Source organism: Bufo bufo, chromosome 2 (assembly GCF_905171765.1).
Source record: "Bufo bufo chromosome 2, aBufBuf1.1, whole genome shotgun sequence".
Classification (NCBI taxonomy): Eukaryota; Metazoa; Chordata; class Amphibia; order Anura; family Bufonidae; genus Bufo; species Bufo bufo.
In genome coordinates, this window is record NC_053390.1 from 16,466,351 (window position 1) to 16,487,789 (window position 21,439).

The 21,439-nt window shown below is 42.9% G+C and overlaps 1 protein-coding gene across 1 annotated transcript; it reads left to right on the forward strand.

Annotated features, from left to right (window-relative positions):
• Positions 1-2,900: 2,900 nt before the first annotated feature.
• Positions 2,901-4,337, forward strand: LOC120990633 (zinc finger protein OZF-like). The gene has a single exon (XM_040419551.1). It carries the CDS (start codon positions 2,901-2,903, stop codon positions 4,335-4,337), a length of 1,437 nt encoding a protein of 478 aa, XP_040275485.1.
• The last annotated feature ends 17,102 nt before the right edge of the window (positions 4,338-21,439 follow it).

Below are 21,439 nucleotides of genomic sequence, written 5' to 3' on the forward strand. Positions count from 1 at the left end.
GAAAGAGACTGCAGTATAACTGTGACACATAAAAACGTCACATACACTAGGCTGACCGAGGAATGGAATCTTTGTAAATCAATTTTGTAATTTTTTTTTAGAAAAACTACAATGTCTGCCATTACTGTGCAGAAACATTCCCACAAAGCAGTTACCCAAACAGAGCTATCACCAGCAACACTAACATTTCTGACACCAGCTTGCCCTACTTCTGACAGTTTTTGAACCTGTACCCACAGCAGCGGCATCGCCTTCTCCCGAGCATCAGTTTTGTAATAAAAAGTTTGTGATTGGACGTAGTAAACTACAATATAATAGTGACACAGAATGTAATGTCCGGTACACTAGTCTGTGATGAATTTAATTTTTGTAATAACATTTTGAAAAACTTTTAAAACAGTGAAGCCAAACACAGCTGGTCCACTTGTATTTTTTGTAATAAAATTTTCAACAATTTCTTTTTTTAAAAATGCCCAGTTGGAGACAGTCTGCAGCAAAAATAAATGCTGAAACTTGAAGAATCTGTGCAACAGCTTTCTGGAAAAAATGTGTATTTGGACAATGTCCAGTGCAATGATGTTAACAAAAAAATGAGCAGCCAGTACATGGCTCCTGCACACCAGAAAAAAGGCATACTACAACAAAGCTAGCACAGGATTGCCCATGGCTGGAGGCAAAGCAACACACAGAACCCTATATGACCCTTTTACTGTCACCAGCTAAAAACTCTCTCTATAAATGAATGAAATCAATCCATCTAAGTAAATGTCTAAATGATTTCCTATCAGACTCTGAACTCGCTGATAACTTTCTTTTTACGAGTTGCTGAGAGGTCCTGCCTCATCCATGTCCAAGCTCAGAATAGTTTTCTTGTTTGTGATCATAGTACCTATGACCTGTCCATATCGTTCTTTCTGATTGGCTGAGGCTGACTGCAAGGCATTATGGGAGAGCCCCCCAGGGCAGGGACTCTCGCAGGGTCTTGTGATCCTCTCTATTAATTGATCCTCTCTATTAATCACCCCTGCTCTGCTGTGCTCACAACTGTACTGTGAAATGTAAAATGTTGGATGCCATTTTGAGCAATTTTATAAATCAAATTTGTAGAAGATGAATTTGTAGATTACTAAATTCATTCACAAAGTCTCACACTAACGGGTGTTGCCCTCCGAGAGCATATCACTCCCTCTCTTAATGCCTTGCACTGGCTCCCCGTCCAACAACGGGTGATGTTCAAGATTGGATGCTTCATGCATAGGGTATTCCATGGTGTGGGGCCCTTGTACCTGCAACGTAAATTTGCTAGTAAATTGGTCTCTGGAAAAGGTGCCTTATCTTCTAGGCCTTTGCGGCCCATGGTAAAGTGTCATGCCTTCATCTTTTTCCTCCCTTGTTGAATCAGCCAGCTAAGCGCATCGAGGCCCTAAGGGAAAGACTGCGTGTACACAAGACTATACATCATCATCATCATCATGAATTTTGCCTACACGGAGGCAATACATTTTAATGCATTACAGAGACAGCATTAAAACTGAAGTGTTCCAACGAATCGACTTTGGATCTCTGATCCAAAGCTTGATTCACTCAACTCTAATTATCAGGAAGCTCCGATGTCATATGTGATTATTGTACAGACACAGACGTCTCAGTGATGGCCACCTGCACTCACAGGACACTTCATTAGCTCCACCTTCTTAATTCTTGATAGGACCCTTGTTCCCCTTAGAACATCCTGAATTCTTAGTGTAATGGACCCAACAAGGTGCTGGAAACCTTTATTACAGGTTCTGATTGATGACCTCACTCTGTCTACTCCACTGCATCCTACAGATGTCTATAAACCTGAGGTCTGGTGACTGTGCAGCCCCTAGGTCATACAGACCACATTGTCATGTCCGTGAATTCAGCCTGAAACATGCTCTTTACAGAACATCATGACATATTATCTTGTTAAATGTAGACTGTGGCCATGATTAAATTGTTGATAACAATGTTAAAGAGGATCTCCCAAGATTTCACAATACAAACTGCTTGTAGTATTAAACAGATCTCTTAGACCTGATGAGGCCGGTGTACTTATTTTGAAATTCCATGTCAGAATGTGAATATTAAAGTGAGAAAGTAAGATTGCTCACGAGTCCTATATTCACAAGCTGTACTCAGTCTCTTCCCACTGTTGCTCCTGATATCTCACACATGCGCAGTGCAGGCTGCAGTCCTCATAGCTGTGTAGTAAAGAAAAGCATCAGATGCAATTAGAAGCTGTAATCTTACACCGAATCTCCTGCTGGAAGACGGGCACATTCTCACTAAAGAGCCAGGGAGTCTGAAGCTTGTTCTGAGCATTGTGAGATTTCGGCAGCAGCAGACGAGGAGGTACACTTAAAAGAGCTTGTGAATTAAGCTTTAGGTGGGTATTATGACATGGATTCTTCTAGTGAGGACATCAGTATCATCAGGTCTAAGATCTATTTATAATCATTACAGTTTGTGTTGAGGAACGTGGTGATGGATGCTTGTCTGTCATATATGTGTTAACAAAGTGCGAGGCTGGTGTCCAGACATGGGCTGTTCAAATTTACAGTTTTATCAAATCTTGACTTACTGTATATAATAAAAGTTGTGAGCAGGTGTAAACCAAAATTTTCGACTCTATCAGGACATCAGAAAATGTTATAGAAAGCCTTATAAGATGGAATAACAAATGCAGTTTTGGGGGCATTTTTTTAGCCACAATGAGTGAAATGAATGGATTTTACTGCTCCTTCCTGCTGGATCCACTTCCAGCCTAACAGGAACTTTATAAGTTTGTATGCTTAACAGTTTGGTAAAATATAAAACCGCAAATTTCAATTTTTATATTAGCAGAAATTCCCAGTAAGAGTTCTGAGAAAAACTTCATGTTGTTACGAAATTATAAAGTAGAAGATGAAGATATAATGCAGCACTCTTCAGGAGAAAACCTAAATGTTTATCCAGGACTTCACAGTACAGAATTATCATATAATGGCGAACCTTTTCCTGAACAATTGCACGTTGTTATCACAGGTACAGCTCAGAAAGGTGGTAAAAGACTTCAGTGTGGTAAACAGTTCACAAAAAGCTTGGACCTTTCTACACAAAAAAGAACTCACACAGAGGAGAAGCCATACTCCTGTTCAGAATGTGGGAAGTGCTTTACATATAAATCTAATTTTATTATTCATGAGAGAATTCACACAGGAGAGAAACCATATCCATGTTCATACTGTGTGAAATGTTTTACACAGAAATCAGATCTTGTTAAACATGAGAGACGTCACACAGGAGAGAAGCTGTTTTCATGTTCAGAATGTGGAAATACTTTTATACAAAAATCAGATCTTGTTAACCATGAGAGAATTCACACAGGAGAGAAACCATATTCATGTTCAGAATGTAAAAAATGTTTTACACTGAAATCAAGTCTTGTTAAACATCAGAGATTTCACACAGGAGACAAACCATATTCATGTTCAGAATGCGGGAAGTGTTTTATACAGAAATCACATCTTATTACACATGAGAGAAGCCACACAGGAGAGAAGCCATATTCATGTTCAGAATGTGGAAAATGTTTTACACAAAAATCAGATCTTGTTAATCATCATAGATTTCACACAGGAGACAAACCATATTCATGTTCAGAATGCGGGAAGTGTTTTATACAGAAATCACATCTTATTACACATGAGAGAAGTCACACAGGAGAGAAGCCATATTCATGTTCAGAATGTGGGAAATGTTTTACACAGAAATCTCATCTTATTACACATCAGAGAAGTCACACAGGAGAAAGGTCATATTCATGTTCAGAATGTGGAAAATGTTTTACACACAAATCAGTCCTTGTTAAACATCATAGATTTCACACAGGAGAGAAGCCATATTCATGTTCAGAATGTGGGAAATGTTTTTCACAGAAATCAGATCTTGTTACACATCAGAGATTTCACACAGGAGACACACCATATTCGTGTTCAGAATGTGGGAAATGTTTTAAAAATAAATCACATCTTGTTACACACGAGAGAAGTCACACAGGAGAGAAGCCGTATTCATGTTCAGAATGTGGGGAATTTTTTACACAGAAAGCACATCTTATTATACATGAGAGAAGACACACAGGAGAGAAGCCATATTCATGTTCAGAATGTGAAAAATGTTTTACACAGAAAGTACATCTTATTACACATAAGAGAAGCCACACAGGAGAGAAGCCATATTCATGTTCAGAATGTGGAAAATGTTTTACGTACAAATCAGCCCTTGTTAAACATCATAGATTTCACACAGGCGACAAACCATATTCATGTTAAGAATGTGGGAAATGTTTTACACAGAAATCAGATCTTGTTACACATCAGAGATTTCACACAGGAGACACACCATGTTCGTGTTCAGAATGTGGGAAATGTTTTAAAAATAAATCACATCTTGTTACACACGAGAGAAGTCACATAGGAGAGAAGCCGTATTCATGTTCAGAATGTGGGGAATTTTTTAGAAGTAAATCACATCTTGTTATTCATGAGAGAATTCACACAAGAGACACACTATATTGATGTTCAGAATGTGGGAAATGTTTTACACAAAAATCTGGTCTCGTTAACCATGAGAAAACTCACAAAGGAGAGAAACCATTTTCACATATTTTAACATATCATCAATTTATTGATGGACCTTAACCACCTCCCGACCGCCTAACGCAGGGATGCATCCTGCGGGCGGCCGGGTTATTCCTCCTTGGGGTGTCTTCTTTCCAAAATGGGGTCACATGTGGGGTATTTATACTGCCCTGGCATTTTAGGGGCCCTAAAGCATCAGAAGTAGTTTGGAATCCAAATGCGTAAAAAATGCCCTGTGAAATCCTAAAAATACTCATTGGTATTTGGGCCCCTTTGTGCACCTAGGCTGCAAAAAAGTGTTACACATGTGGTATCGCCTTACTCAGGAGAAGTAGGGCAATGTGTTTTAATGTGTATTTATACATATACCCATGCTGGGTGAAAGAAATATCTCTGTAAAATGACAACTTTGTATAAAAAAATGGGAAAAGTTGTCTTTTACAGAGATATTTATCTCACCCAGCATGGGTATATGTAAAAATACACTCCAAAACACATTGCCCTACTTCTCCTGAGTACGGCGATACCACATGTGTGACACTTTTTTGCAGCCTAGGTGGGCAAAGGGGCCCAAATTCCAATGAGTACTTTTAGGATTTCAAAGGGCATTTTTACGCATTTAGATTCTAAACTACTTCTCACGCTTTAGGGCCCCTAAAATGCCAGGGCAGTATAAATACCTCACAAGTGACCCCATTTTAGAAAGAAGACACCCCAAGGTATTCAGTGAGGGGTATGGTGAACTCATGTAAAATTTCATTTTTTTGTCACAAGTTAGTGGAATATGAGACTTTGTAAGAAAAAAAAAAATCAATTTCTGCTAACTTGTGACAAAAAATAAAAACATCCATGAACTCACTATGCCCATAAGCGAATACCCATAAGGGTGTCTACTTTCCAAAATTGGGTCATTTGTGGGGTGTTTCTACTGTCTGGGCATTGTAGAACCTCAGGAAACATGACAGGTGCTCAGAAAGTCAAAGTGCGTAAATTAATTTTTTTGCACCATAGTTTGTAAACGCTATAACTTTTACCCAAACCAATAAATATACACTTATTGCATTTTTTTTTATCAAAGACATGTAGAACAATACATTTAGAGAAAAATTGATATAGAAATGTAGTTTTATTTGAAAAATTTTACAACAGAAAGTGAAAAATGTCATTTTTTGGCAAAAATTTCGGTAAATTTTGATTAATATAAAAAAAAGTAAAAATGGCAGCAGCAATGAAATACCACCAAATGAAACCTCTATTAGTGAGAAGAAAAGGAGGTAAAAATCATTTGGGTGGTAGGTTGTATGCAATAAACGGTGAAAGTAGTGTAGTGCAGAATTGTAAAAAGTGGTCTGGTCATTAAGTGGGTTTAAGCTAGGGGAGCTGAGGTGGTTAAACAGCCAATAAGAATATTTATATTTTTGGTTACAATTATTCTGGATCTCCCAGATGTCCAAATTAATATTTCTCTGATGTAAACTGTGACTGAGATCCACAAAGGAAAAGTGTTGTCGATATAAGGAAGAGAAGAAGAGCTTTGTTTTCTTCCAGAGCAGTGAAGATGAATTGTCCCCATGAATCTTGCTTCTTATCACTGTATTCACACCTCCACCCACACTGCGGGAGAGTCCAGAGTGACATGGGGAGAAGTAACAACGCTCCAGGGAATTGTTTTAACAGTAATGGACTCTCCAGGCTTTTGGGGAGATCAATCCTTTCTTCTGTCCTGTGGTAGAAAGATGTTTTAGTTAGCACTTGTCCACTCATTGTGCCGCCAATGCTGCAGTCTCTGCTTCGCTCACACAGGCTGCGGGCTCTTCCTCCTATGTCCTGACCAGATTATATTAACCAAATAATATTAAATGCTAATGAACAGAAAAGGAACATATCCAGTCATGGTCCTCATGGTCCTTCCATGGCACAGAAGAAAAGATGGGTTTTCTAAAAAAAAACAGGAGAACCCTTATAAAGATAAAAGGAAATCTTATATTTGTGCCAGGAAATGTTGATGAATTATTGGTATTTTGTATGTCTCAGATAAGTACTGGCCGGTAGGTCGCCCGCTCATTTATGCTCTGCTTGTTGAAGATCTAATGCATGTAATAGAATTTCTTCTTTTTAACAACATATTCTATTAGATTTTTCTTCTTTTTAACAACATTTTTTATTAGATTTTCTCAATACTATTCCGACCCCGGGTGTTAGAAGTAATAAAAGTATAAGAAAAAGTATGTAAAATATACAACTGCACAAGAGCAACACAGTTATACAGCTATATGGTCACAATATAATCAAACTATTTATCTCTGGGGGATTCACAGTTTTCATTTCAGGTTGTATATGTCACATAGTGATGTGGGAGGGAACACCACACCGACCACAGGACGGAAGGGAAAAGGAACTAGGCCTCAAAGCTAGGGAAAGGAAAACAGACACCACCTAATCCTAGTCCTGACTCCTATCCGTATGAACAGACCTTGAGGGTAGGAATGTTCATACACTGGAACCTAAGACCCCGGATACCCTGAATCGCCCTTGTCTGGGCTTGAGACGGTCTGTTCCTTCCAATATGAATCAGCGTCTCCCTGAGGCCTAGTAACAAAAGACAGAGGGGAAACCACAAAATATGAAAGGAAAGTAACACTTAACTTCTGAAGTACCGTATTTTTCGCCCTATAAGGCCCATAAGACGCACCTTGGTTTTTGAGGAGGAAAATAAGAAGAAAAAAAATTTTGAACCAAAAGGTGTGCTTTTGGTGGGTTTTAAACTAATGGTGGTCTGTGGATGACACTATTATAGGGTATCTGTGGATGGCACTGTTATGGGGGCATCTGTGGATGGCATGACACTGCTATGGGAGGGAATCTGTGGATGACACATATATAGCACCTTATGCTATGTGTCATCCACAGATCCCTCCCATAACAGTGTCCCTGTATAGTGAATGACCCCCAATACAGGTGGTGGGGGTCGGCATCTGGTTTTGTAATGGCAGCGGGGCCCGGTGCAGTCACTGTATTCGATTACACCGGGCCCCGCTCTCTGTAATAATCATATCTAACTTGTAGGCAATGTTAAAAACTATAGAAATCATGTGCAATCCAGCCTGTAGTACTTACTACAATCTTCCGTAGCAGGCAGGAGGCCGGGCGGCAACGTAACTCACTACGTCACACACCTGGGAGGAGTAGGCGTGTGATGTAGTGAGTTATGCTGACGCCCGCCCGGCTTCCTGCCTGCTACAGAAGATTGTAGTAAGTACTACAGGCTGGATTGCACATGATTTCTATAGTTTAACATTGCCTACAGGTTAGATATGATTACTACAGAGAGCGGGGCCCGGTGTAATAGAATACAGTGACTGCACCGGGCCCCACTGCCATTACAAAACCAGATGCCGACCCCCAGCCCCTCCTCCCTCCCTGCTGATACACCCGCTGGCCGCGCTCTGCAGCATCCTTGCGGTGGTGTATCAGTGTAAATTGCAGGATTCGCCCCATAAGACGCACTGCCATTTTGCCCCTACTTTTTTTTGGGGGGGGGGGGGGGGGAGTGCTTCTTATAGGACGAAAAATACGGTAAATGGACGAGCAGGAACTCTGCAGAGGACAACACACCAGCACTTCCAAAACCAAACTGAAGCTATTAACGGCATAGCATGATGGGTGAAGCCACACTAAATAGAGGAGTTGTAATGACCACTAAGCTACAGCTGAGACAAGAGTTTTGGTCATTATCAGCAACAACACTGAAAACAAGTAAACCAAAGAGGTTGTCAGATAACATCACGTGCAGCCAATCTCTTAGATATTCTGACACCTGTCAGGTTAGAGACCGCGACAGTACATTTAGATTCAAAATTGATGCTGGCGACTTCCAGAAAACATCAGATAAATCCTGTATAGGAAGATGTATAGTTTCTTGACCAAACGCTGGTGCTGGGCTTTAATCTGGAGCACTGTGCATGTACAGTGCAGAATTAAAGTTTTTGCTCCTACAATTTAGCCAGGAGCAGGCCCTGTCTTTGCCTGTCACTGACAGCCGAAGACCAGGAGGAGTAGACAGAATTGATTTATTACCGCTTCTGCCTTCTCCTTTCCTTGCTGCATAGCGTTTAATGAGTGCAGTTTCACATCTACTGCAGCAATTCCGGCAGGCTGTTCCTGCATAGAACAGCCTTCTGGAGTTCTCTGAATCCTGCCATGCCCAATGCAACCATAATGTCCGCTGGCCCCATTAACTATAGTGGGGTCTGGCAGATATGCAGAGAATTGGCTGGACACAAACCGCTGCACACTGCGGTATTTGTCCGCCCGATTCCTGGCATTCTCTGCCAGAACTGGCAGCCAGGTCACCCTGTCACAGATGTGAAAGTAGCCTAAGCCACTCCATGTCAACTTTTGCAATATAATAGGCTGAACTGGGAGAATAATGTTAGAACTGTTAAACCATCACATCCGCACTAAATCACAAAAAGAAAGTGTCCAGTCACGAAGACCTTTTTAGGCCTGGTCATTAAAGGGTTACTAACTTTTTTATATTTTAAATTTTACAATTAAAGAGTTATTCTCATCCCAGACATTTATGAGGCTGCGAGAAGAGGTCTGGTTTACTGAAACAATAGGACAGTAATCTCGGTTTCTTGGTAATCAAGCCTTCACTGAAACCTGGATACACTGGGCTGGGTGAGGGGTTCCCCGTTCTACAGATACCTGCAGGTCCCAAGGACGCAGCATATGCCATACATTTCTGAGATTGCTGTTTTAATGATATTGAAGATAATGTCATGTAGCATTGCCTTGAAGTGAAATCCTGTGTGACTATTGCTGAGACTTGCTCCATGTTTTCCCACCTGAAACCCTGTTCAAGGAAGCCTGTAGATTAAGGACACTCCGAGTTCCCTGAAGTTCTCTGTAATAACCACTGATTTTATTGGTGGATTGTCATAGACTGAACTATTTTTGTCCTCGACTAATGTTTAACAATAAAAGGGTTTCCTTTGTCAAAGAAGTTTTGCTGTTTCGGTCTGTTGTTCCACGTATGCCATATTTAGACACAACTATTTCTGTAGCTGTAACACTAGTTTTGTTCAAATTTGTTGTCAATGGTGGACAGTGCTCATTGATGAAGAACACGACCCAGATAAATATAGGAGAGGAAAAGAGACAGGAGGCAGCGCCTCGTGTGTGTTGCTGTTTGCCATAAATAGATAATGAGTTGCGCTTACCATATGACGTTGTGATGAGTCACAACAACTTTATTTTGCCTTGCTGGTATTTTCCCGTCCAGCTTGCGGGGGATCTGCTCTGCTGCCAAGGTCTTTACCCTTACCGCTGCAGCAGTTTCAAGGATGAGAAACAGTAGTAGAAAGGAAGAAAAACACGACCTTTTCCTTGCTCTGATGCAGAAGACGTGGGACCAGATTAGTATCGGTAAAAAAGTAACAATTCTTTATTGCAGGTCTACTCGTTCCAGGGACGAACAGCCCCCTTCATCAGGACAATAAAACATTTACAGTGTGCATAGTTGTGTGTGTTTTATTTATGCTTTGTTTGGGCGCGCTATTCTCGGGCAGTATGGGGAGGGAAAGGTGAGGGGGAGGGAGGAGAGGGGAGGATGTTTGTGGGCGGTGTTACGCCCGATTGACATTTAGGTAAATCATCGCTCACCAGCTCTTTGTTTCACAACCCAGCAAGTTGATCATCCAGCCAGCACTCTGCCCTCAGCCTTCTCCCACCACGATGTAGCAGCGCTGTCACTCGCGCGACACACTGCCCACAAACATCCTCCCCTCTCCCTCCCCCTACTGCCCGAGAATAGCGCGCCCAAACAAAGCACAAATAAAACACACACAACTATGCACACTGTAAATGTTTTATTGTCCTGATGAAGGGGGCTGTTAGTCTGTGAAACGCGTAGACCTGGAATAAAGAATTACTTTGTTACCTATACTAATCTGGTCCCACGTCTTCTGCATCAACGCCGGGAAAAGGTCCTGTTTTTCTTCCTTTCTGCTACCACCCTGATAAAGGGATGAGTCCTCAAGATAAATCAGTGGTTTGAAGGCAACATTACATAGTTAGGGTGACATGGAGCAATCCCGAGTCATTTTCTTGGTTAATTTAAATGATTCTGAAAGAAGCCTTGAGTATAAATTCAAACTGGGATTTTCATATAGGTCCAAGATGAAGACTCTGAAATTACCGCAAACGCTTGTCTTGTCTTGTACCTTCCCCAGCCAGCTCAACCTAACAGTATTAAAGGCTTTCTTTGTGTGCAGTGCTAGCAATGTGATATACTCACCCATCTAAGAATGGTTCCAGAAAGGGGCGGATTGGCCATAGACCCTACAGGGATATTTCCCAGTGGGCCGATGCCCAGGAGGGCCACCCAAACCCTCCTAATGATCTGATTTTCTCCTACACACCTGTTCAGCAGCCACAGGTCCCTCCTGAGTTCAACTGAATCGATGTCCTCAGGACAGTGATACCGTTCAATACAGTAGCGCAGGAGGCAGTATTTTGTGCTGCACTGTGGTATTTGGATCAGCTAAGGCGGTATATTGCTCTGAACTATGGTATTGCTGGCCCTGCCTACTTCTATTGTCCCTGCCTACATATGTTATCCCTGACTAATTATGTTGCTCTGCCTTCTGTCAATTTGGACCCTCCTGCAATATAGGGCCATTTTTAAGTTTTTTTTTCCAGGGCCACTTTTAGTTTCCAGTCCGCCCCTGGTTCCAGACCTTGTCTAGAACTTTCAGGGCCTTGCAGCCACTCTTCTGCCAACAAACATATTAGCATTTTTGACTATAGCTTCAAGTCAGTTTATATCAAGGAAATAAGCTGATATGAACTTGGGATCATTAGGAAGTTTTCCGCCTTTTATGTAGCAATTTTATGTAAGCCACCTTTAGGAATCCGGCATCAAAACCTATGCGTAAAATATTGTAGTAGCTCAACAGAAGAGGAGTAATCCTGACTACACACCCTCTCTCTGGTCTGGACCTGGCTCTTTATACTAGGGGGTTCCCTAGCTCCCTCTACTGTCTAGGAGGAGGAACTACACCCCTACAGGCCTGGTACACAGGAGATAAACATAAATAACATGGCAATATACATAAAAAAAAATGTTCCACAGGAGGTGGAGAACAACGTGCCCCAATTGACCCTTGTGTAGTGCCCACCCTTACGTAGTGGGACACTACACAGGCAAATTTATAAGATTAGGCAGAGAGAGGCCAAACAAGTTATAAGAGCTTCTAAAGCACAGGCAGAAGAGAAATTAGCTCAGTCAGTGAAAAAAGGCGATAAGACATTCTTCAGATACATAAATGAAAAAAGGAAACTAAAACAAGGAATTAACAAATTAAAAACAAAAGAAGGAAGGTATATGGAAGAAGAATAAAGAACTAGCTGACTGCCTCAATGAATACTTCTGTTCAGTTTTTACAAAGGAAAATAAAGGAAAAGGACCTCAGTTAGGAAAGAAGACTAATGAATCTTTTGATGCATGTGTCTTTACAGAGGAAGAGGTTCTAAGTTGTAGAGGGTTGTAGTCAATTGAGTATATTCAGACCATGGTCTTGTTACCAGTGGGGTACCTCAGGGATCTGTTCTGGGACCCATATTGTTTAATATCTCTATCAGCGAAATTTCAAAAGGCCTCGATGGTAAGGTGTGTCTTTTTGCTGATGACACAAAGATTTGTAACAGGGTTGATGTTCCTGGAGGGATACACCAAATGGAAAAGGATTTAGGAAAACTAGAGGAATGGTCAAAAATATGGCAACTAAAATTTAATGTTGATAAGTGCAAGATAATGCACCTGGGGTGTAAAAACCCAAGAGCAGAATATAAAATCAGTGATACAGTCCTAACCTCAGTATATGAGGAAAGGGATTTAGGGGTCATTATTTCAGAAGACTTAAAGGTAGGCAGACAATGTCATAGAGCAGCAGGAAATGCTAGCAGAATGCTTGGGTGTATAGGGAGAGGCATTACCAGTAGAAAGAGGGAGGCGCTCATGCCGCTCTACAGAGCACTAGTGAGACCTCATCTGGAGTATTGTGCTCAGTACTGGAGACCATATCTCCAGAAGGATATTGATACTTTGGAGAGAGTTCAGAGAAGAGCTACTAAACTGGTACATGGCTTGCAGGATAAAACTTACCAGGAAAGATTAAAGGACCTTAACATGTATAGCTTGGAAGAAAGACGAGACAGAGGGGATATGATAGAAACTGCTAAATACATAAAGGGAATCAACAAGGTAAAAGAGGAGAGAATATTTAAAAGAATAAAAACTGCTACAAGAGGACAAAGTTTTTTACATTTACACTAATATCGTTTTTGAACCATGTTTTAGTGTCTCAATAGTCTGAGAGACATAGTTTTCTTATTTTTTGGGCGATTGTCCCATGTAGGGGCAAATTTTTTGCGGGATGAGGTGACAGATTGGTACTATTTTGGGGGGCAAATGCCATTTTGATCGCTTGTTGCACTCTTAGTGATGTAAGGTGACACTGTTTTTATATTTTTTTATGGGGTCTATCGGACGAGGTGGATCATGTGATATATTTATAGAGCCGGCCATTACGGACGCGGCAATATCTAATATGTGTGTTTTTTCAATTTTTTTTCAATTTTTTTATTATAAAATTAGGGGAAAGAGGCGTGTTTCCTTTTTTTAACTTGAAACTTAATTTTTTTTTTTAAACACTTTTTTTTTTTACTATTTTTTTTTAAAACTTTATTTCGGTCCCACTCTGGGACTTCAACTTTTGGGGATCTGATCCCCTCTGCAATGCATTACAATACATCTGTATTGTAATGCATTGCCTGTTAGTGTATGACACTGAGTCATACACTAACAGGTTGCCAAGGAGACGGGCCTGAGGCTGGATCTCCTCGGCACCCGTAGAAGGCAGGTCCACAAACAACTTCTATGTCGCAGTCAGCGCGGACTGCGGCATAGAAGGGGTTAATCCGCAGTGATCACCGATACGGGGGGGGGGGGGGGCTCACAGGACCCCCATCGGCATTGTCACAGGGTGTCTGCTACATGATTTCAGCAGGCACCCCATTCCGATCACCGCCCGCCGCGCGGCAGTGATCAGAAATACACAGGGCGTACCTATACGCCCTGTGTCCTTAAGGACTCGGACATCAGGGTATACAGGTACGCCCTGTGTCTGTAAGAGGTTGATGCTGGAAGGGTCAGGTCATTGTGTATTTGTCCCTCTGCTTGGGTGGCCCCCAAGGAATCATCCCACCAGGAATCTTTTCAAAAGGGCCTATGGTGTGTCTGCACTTGACTACATCAAAGTGTATAAACCTCAAGCATGTCCTACGCTATTCCACATCCCCCTCCATAGAACTCTGCAGTGGGAGTTACAGTTCTATCAATACATTTGCCATTTACAAAACATATAACGAGAGTCGCAGCGTTGTACCCGTCTCACTGTAAAATCTATATAACTGTGCCAGGTTTAAGCCTTCAATACTGACATTCAATTTTAGGTTATATTAAAATTACATGTAATAGTTTTCCTAAGAATATCATGAGTGTAAGATTTCACCTCAAAAATAGGACACATTCTATTCTAGCCAGCTCAGGTTATATTACGGACTCTAGAAGGAGAACCTCATTCTACCAACTGCACAGGGTATATCACGGACTCCAGAAGGAGGACTTCATTCTACCAACTGCACAGGGTATATTACGGACTCCAGAAGGACGACCTCATTCTACCAACTGCACAGGGTATATTACGGACTCCAGAAGGACAACCTCATTCTACCAACTGCACAGGGTATATCACGGACTCCAGAAGGAGGACTTCATTCTACCAACTGCACAGGGTATATTACAGACTCCAGAAGGAGGACCTCATTCTACCAACTGCACAGGGTATATTATGGACTCCAGAAGGACGACCTCATTCTACCAACTGCACAGGGTATATTACGGACTCCAGAAGGACAACCTCATTCTACCAACTGCACAGGGTATATTACGGACTCCAGAAGGACGACCTCATTCTACCAACTGCACAGGGTATATTACGGTCTACAGAAGGACGACCTCATTCTACCAACTGCACAGGGTATATTACGGACTCCAGAAGGACGACCTCATTCTACCAACTGCACAGGGTATATTACGGACTCCAGAAGGACGACCTCATTCTACAAACTGCACAGGGTATATTACGGACTCCAGAAGGAGGACCTCATTCCACCAACTGCAAAGGTAATATCACGGACTCCAGAAGGACGACCTCATTCCACCAACTGCAAAGGTAATATCACGGACTCCAGAAGGACGACCTCATTCTACCAACTGCACAGGGTATATTACGGACTCCAGAAGGAGGACTTCATTCTACCAACTGCACAGGGTATATTACGGACTCCAGAAGGACAACCTCATTCTACCAACTGCACAGGGTATATTACGGACTCCAGAAGGACGACCTCATTCTACCAACTGCACAGGGTATATTACGGACTCCAGAAGGAGGACCTCATTCTACCAACTGCACAGGGTATATTACGGACTCCAGAAGGATGACTTCATTCTAGCCACTGAACAAGGCAGATTACTCATAACTCCTTTCGCCCACTCCATTCCATCCTGCTCTACACTAAACAGATTAGATTGCAGAATCCAGAAGGAGGACTCCATTCTAATGACTGCTGGATCTCCTAACCACTGCAAAGGGTAGATTATTCATATCTTCTTTTGCCAACACCATTCTAGCCTGCTCCGCACTGAACAGGCTATATTCAGGACTTCAGAAGGAGGACCTCCTTCTATGGCCTCATGCACATGACCATATATATTTTGTGGTTGGGAAATCGAAGGTCCGCAAAATATGGATACCGTCCATGTTGCATTTGCATTTTTTACTGACCTGTTGACTTCAAATGGTCTGTGGTTCACGAGTATAGGACATGTTCTATCTTTTGCAGAACAGAAATATGGATATTTAAAGGACGCAGATTATCCATGTGCTTTCTGCATCTGTATATCTGTTCCGCAAAAAGTTAAAATATGTCTGCAAAATGCATTGTCTACGAGTCAGCGAAAAATATTTTGGATGGCACACAGACCACATCCGTATATTGTGGATCTGCGATTTGAAGACTGAAAAACTGATAGAATATGTCCTCAAAATGCAGACCGTGGACCCATCAAAGTCAATGGGTCTGCGAAAAAAACGGGTACGGTTCACATACGTATCTTATGGTTCGGCACTTTGCGGACTGCAAAACGGATAAGGTTCTGTGCATGAGGCTTAACCCCTGAACAGGCTTGGTTACTTTTTCCTACTCCATTCTAGTCTGCTCCACACAGACTACATTAGGGAAGAGGGTAGAAAATGGAAACACAAAAATCGGCCAGATTATAAAGGGTTAAATATGTCAAATTGTTTTAAAATATTTATTAAAATCCCCGTATATCATATCTTATAATAAAAGTCACATCAAATACAGGAGGGCCTCTGTTACGCTGAGCGCTCCGGGTCCCCTGCTGGCCTCGGAGCGCTCACAGCGTATGCCCCCAGACAGCACTCCAGCGTCTCGGCGTGTGCGTCCTCGCTCTCTAGGGCGCGCGCGCCGGGACTCTTAGATTCAAAGGACCAGTGCACCAGTGATTGGTGCCTGGTCCAAAGGGGTTATTAAGGGTTAAGGTTGTCAGAGGCAGTGCTGACTTAATTAGGCTGCACCTGTGCACTGCCCATTTATACTTTCTCCTCCCACAGCTTTCTGCCGGATCTTTGTGCCTTGTGCCTCAGAGAAAGCGTTCCCTACGATGTTAGTTGCCTTACCTGTTGCCGTGCCCGTTGCTACCATCCACTCGCCTTTGAACCTTTGCCGTCTGCCCTGACCGCTGCTACGTCCGACTACGCTCTTGCCTTCTCCCTGTGTACCACGCCTTATCAGCTGCCAGAGAGGTCGAGTTGTTACTAGGGGACACGACCTGGTAGTTACCGCCACGGCAAATCCATCCCGCCTTGCGGCGGGCTCTGGTGAAGACCAGTAACTGCTTAGAACCGGTCCTCTAGTACAACCCGCGCCATCGCCTCTCTGGTCCAGAGGATTCACTACCTGTCCTGCCGGTTCGTGACAGTCTCCTTCTGCCCCCTCCATTCCAGCCTGCACAGAACAGAACAGACTACATTACTGATGTAAAGGGTGAATATTAATCACCAATATTTATGTAAATATCAATAATTAATATTCATAAATGGGAGGAGCCGTCTATTGACTCCGCCAATTTATACCTTTATATACCAAATACACAATACCTTCGCTATGCTTTACACTGTTCGCTACGCTAGCTGCATGCGCCTTACTAACTAACTATCGCCAATAACTACACGTTACACAGATAGTTACAAGTAACACAGTATTTATTACTTACAATACACTACGCACGCAATACACTAACAATACAGCACTAAATATACAATCCTAAACTACACTACACGTTCCCAATTCCACCCATCAACTAACTATACAGTTCACACATACAAGTATATAACAAACCACCCCACCTGACTACTCACTGTCCCTACAGGGTACGACGAGGGTTACACGGTGGCACTACAGGAGTGTATGTAGTCCACAGACACTAATTCAGTAATAGGGGTGAGATACAGTGGGGGTCATCAGAGGGGTGTAACTGCAAATACAATCAGGGGCAGGGAATCAGGGACAAGGGTTAACCAGTGGCACAGGATCAGGGGTACAAACAAGGATATAATAAGGCAAGGGTTTGGGGGATCAGGGTGTCCAGTAACACGGCAAGGGTAAATCAGGGCCCAGGGTACACATCAGGGGCAAGGGTTAATCAGGGCCCAAGGTGCACATCAGGGACACAAATATGGGGGTTACAGGACCAGGGGATATAGGGTTAATAAGGGGATGTGAGGGGTAGGTAGGGGCTACACAGGTAGATACTTAATCCTTCCAGCGTTCCCGGTGGTCATCATGGAGCTGCTCTCTGCAATGTGTCTCTGATTCTAGTCTGGTTGCAAGAGACCGCGCCTCTGCCCTGCTTGGGGCTTTATAGCCCAAAACCAGCCCCCCTCCTCCTTCCTCAGGCATGTGACATCATAGTGTGCCTTAGTCCTCCCCCCTAGTCCCAAAAATGCTGGGAGTAATGGGCATGGCCATGGGGCAGAGGTGTGGAAAACAGGTTATGATGTCTCTGGTTAGAAGGCCCTCTCACGAACGGTGCCAGAGAGTCTGATTGTATGGGGCCTGAACAAAAGGGGACTAGATGCTAATCAGCTGTTATCCTACAGGCTATCAGCACAAGTTTTTCTCTAAACAACTCTGTAGATAAGAGTTGGAATTGCATATATACATATATATATATCCACAGATGCTTGGGGCACATCTATAAACACATACAAAACCGGGGGTATGAATGGGCAGCAATAAGCCCACATACATACTGTCATGCTGACATAAGTGTATATACATAGACACGTGTGCAAATACATACACACATATCTATATATACACACACACTCGCATATACCTGGGGCATCACATACAGGGGACATGCATATGTCCCCACTTGCCATACAGGGTCAATATATACACGGCCATACAGGAAATATATCCGGCCAGAAGAAGCGCTATTCCAGCGCGAAACGGCGTGAGTGCCGCGTCTCTCTCTCAACTTTCATTGACTTACCGCTTAACTACGCTGAGCACCACCTCCTGCTGTGTACCTTACCACGGCTGCCTCCCCAGGTCCTGGCACGGACGTACTCAGACAAAAGGTGTTTGCTGTAGTGCCGCTGTATCTTCCTTTCCCTGCTCCCTTGCTTGATCATACAGGAAATATATACTAACTATAAGGGGACACATATAAGGGGGCACATATATATACTAATATAAGGGGGATTATAAGGGGGCACAGCTTCCAGGGACCACATATTTCCCACAGGGGCCACCATGAGCCCCTGGGGATCACCATGGGCAGACGTGCGCAGATGCTGGGCACATCTGCGCACATCACCCCATGATGCGGTGGTTAATGTATGCATATATATACCATACATGCCCGCATGTGTTTGCAGGCATGCATGGATATATATGCATAGGTCTCAACCCTTCCTCAACAACTGACTCCAGGAGGACCTCCCGATAACAGCTCTACAGCTGAGGCTACTCTCACACTGGCGTTGTGGCTTTCCATTTGCAAGATCCGTTCAGGGCTCTCACAAGCGTCCAAAACGGATCAGTTTGTATTCTGACTGGAACGGATTCGCTCAGAAAGCCTCAGTTCAGTCTCCGTTCCACTTTGGATGCGGACACCAAAATGCTGCTTGCAGCGTTTTGTTGTCCGTCTGAGGAAACTGAGCCAAACGGATCCGTCCTGACGCACAATGTAAGTCAATGGGGACGGATCCGTTTTCACTGACACAATCTGGCACAATAGAAAACGGATCCGTCCTCCATTGACTTTCTATGGTGTTCAAAACGGATCCGTCTTGGTTATGTAAAAGATAATACAAACGGATCAGTTCTGAACGGACGCAGACGGTTGTATTATCTGAACAGATCCATCCATAACGGATCCGCACAAAACGCGAGTGTGAAAGTAGCCTTTATATTAGGCTACTTTCACACTAGCGTTTTTACTGGATCCGGCAGGGTTCAGCAAAAACGCTTCCGTTACTGATAATACAACCATCTGCATCCGTTATGAACGGATCCGGTTGTATTATCTGTAACATAGCCAAGACGGATCCGTCATGAACACCATTGAAAGTCAATGGAGGACGGATCCGTTTTCTATTGTGTCAGAGAAAACGGATCCGTCCCCATTGACTCCGCATCCCAGGACGGAAAGCAAACCGCAGAATGCTGCGGTTTGGTCTCTGGTATGAAAACGGAACGGAATGTATTTTGGAGCGCTCCGTTCTGTTCAGTTACGTTTTGTACCCATTGACAATCAATGGGGACAAAACGGAAGCGTTTTTTTCCGGTATTGAGACCATATGACGGAACTCAATACCGGAAAATATTAACGCTAGTGTGAAAGTAGCCTGACTCCTCCTAGCAACTCTGCAGCTTAGGCCTCATGCACACGACCGTTGTTCGGGTCCGCATATGAACCGCAGTTTTTGCGGCTCGGGTGCGGACCCATTCACTTCAATGGGGCCGCAAAAGATGCGGACAGCACTCTGTGTGCTATCCGCATATGTTGCTCTGTTCCGTGGCCCCACAAAAAAATATAGCATGTCCTATTCTTGTCCATTTTGCGGACAAGAATAGGCATTTCTACAATGGGCCACCTGTTCCGTTCCGCAAATTGCAAAAGGAACACGGGCGGCTGCTGATTTTTGCGGATCCGCGGTTTGCAGACGGCAAAAAATGGAACGGTCATGTGCATGAGGCCTTATATTAATGATAATAGAGAAGGAACTCCTTCTAACAACTCCATTCTAGCTGATTGTATAGTGAACAGACTAGATCACTGACTCCAGGAGGAGGACCTTCTAACATCTCTACAGCTTATATTACTGATAATAGAGGAGGACCTCCTTCTAACATCTCTACATCTTATAATACTGACTATACAAGAGGAGGACCTCCTTCTAACATCTCTACAGCTTATAATACTGACTATACAAGAGGAGGACCTCCTTCTAACATCTCTACAGCTTATATTACTGACTATACAAGAGAAGGACCTCCTTCTAACATCTCTACATCTTATATTACTGACTATACAAGAGGAGGACCTCCTTCTAACATCTCTACAGCTTATATTACTGACTATACAAGAGGAGGACCTCCTTCTAACAGCTCTACAGCTTATACTACTGACTATACAAGAGGAGGACCTCCTTCTAACATCTCTACAGCTTATATTACTGACTATACAAGAGGAGGACCTCCTTCTAACATCTCTACAGCTTATATTACTGACTATACAAGAGGAGGACCTCCTTCTAACAGCTCTACAGCTTATATTACTGACTCCAGGAGGAGGACCTCCTTCTAACAGCTCTACAGCTTATATTACTGACTATACAAGAGGAGGACCTCCTTCTAACAGCTCTACAGCTTATATTACTGACTATACAAGAGGAGGACCTCCTTCTAACAGCTCTACAGCTTATATTACTGACTATACAGGAGGAGGACCTCCTTCTAACAGCTCTACAGCTTATATTACTGACTCCAGGAGGACATCCTTCTAACATCTCTACAGCTTATATTACTGACTATACAAGAGGAGGACCTCCTTCTAACAGCTCTACAGCTTATATTACTGACTATACAAGAGGAGGACCTCCTTCTAACAGCTCTACAGCTTATATTACTGACTATACAAGAGGAGGACCTCCTTCTAACACCTCTACAGCTTATATTACTGACTGTACAAGAGGAGGACCTCCTTCTAACAGCTCTACAGCTTATATTACTGTGACTATACAAGAGGAGGACCTCCTTCTAACATCTCTGCAGCTTATATTACTGATTATAGAGGAGGACCTCCTTCTCACAACTCCATACTAGCTGATTGTATAGTGAACAGACTAGATCACTGACTCCAGGAGGAGGACCTCCTTCTAACATCTCTACAGCTTATATTACTGATAATAGAGGAGGAACTTCTTCTCACAACTCCATACTATCTGATTGTATAGTGAATATGCTAGATTACTGACTCCAGGAGGAGGACCTCCTTCTAACAACTCTGTTGCTTACATAAATGATAATAGAAGAGGACCTCCTTCTAACAACTCTATAGCTTA

Coding starts and splice junctions, on each gene's coding strand:
- LOC120990633 (XM_040419551.1), top strand. CDS start 2,901: ATGTTGTTACGAAATTATAAAGTAGAAGATGAAGATATAATGCAGCAC.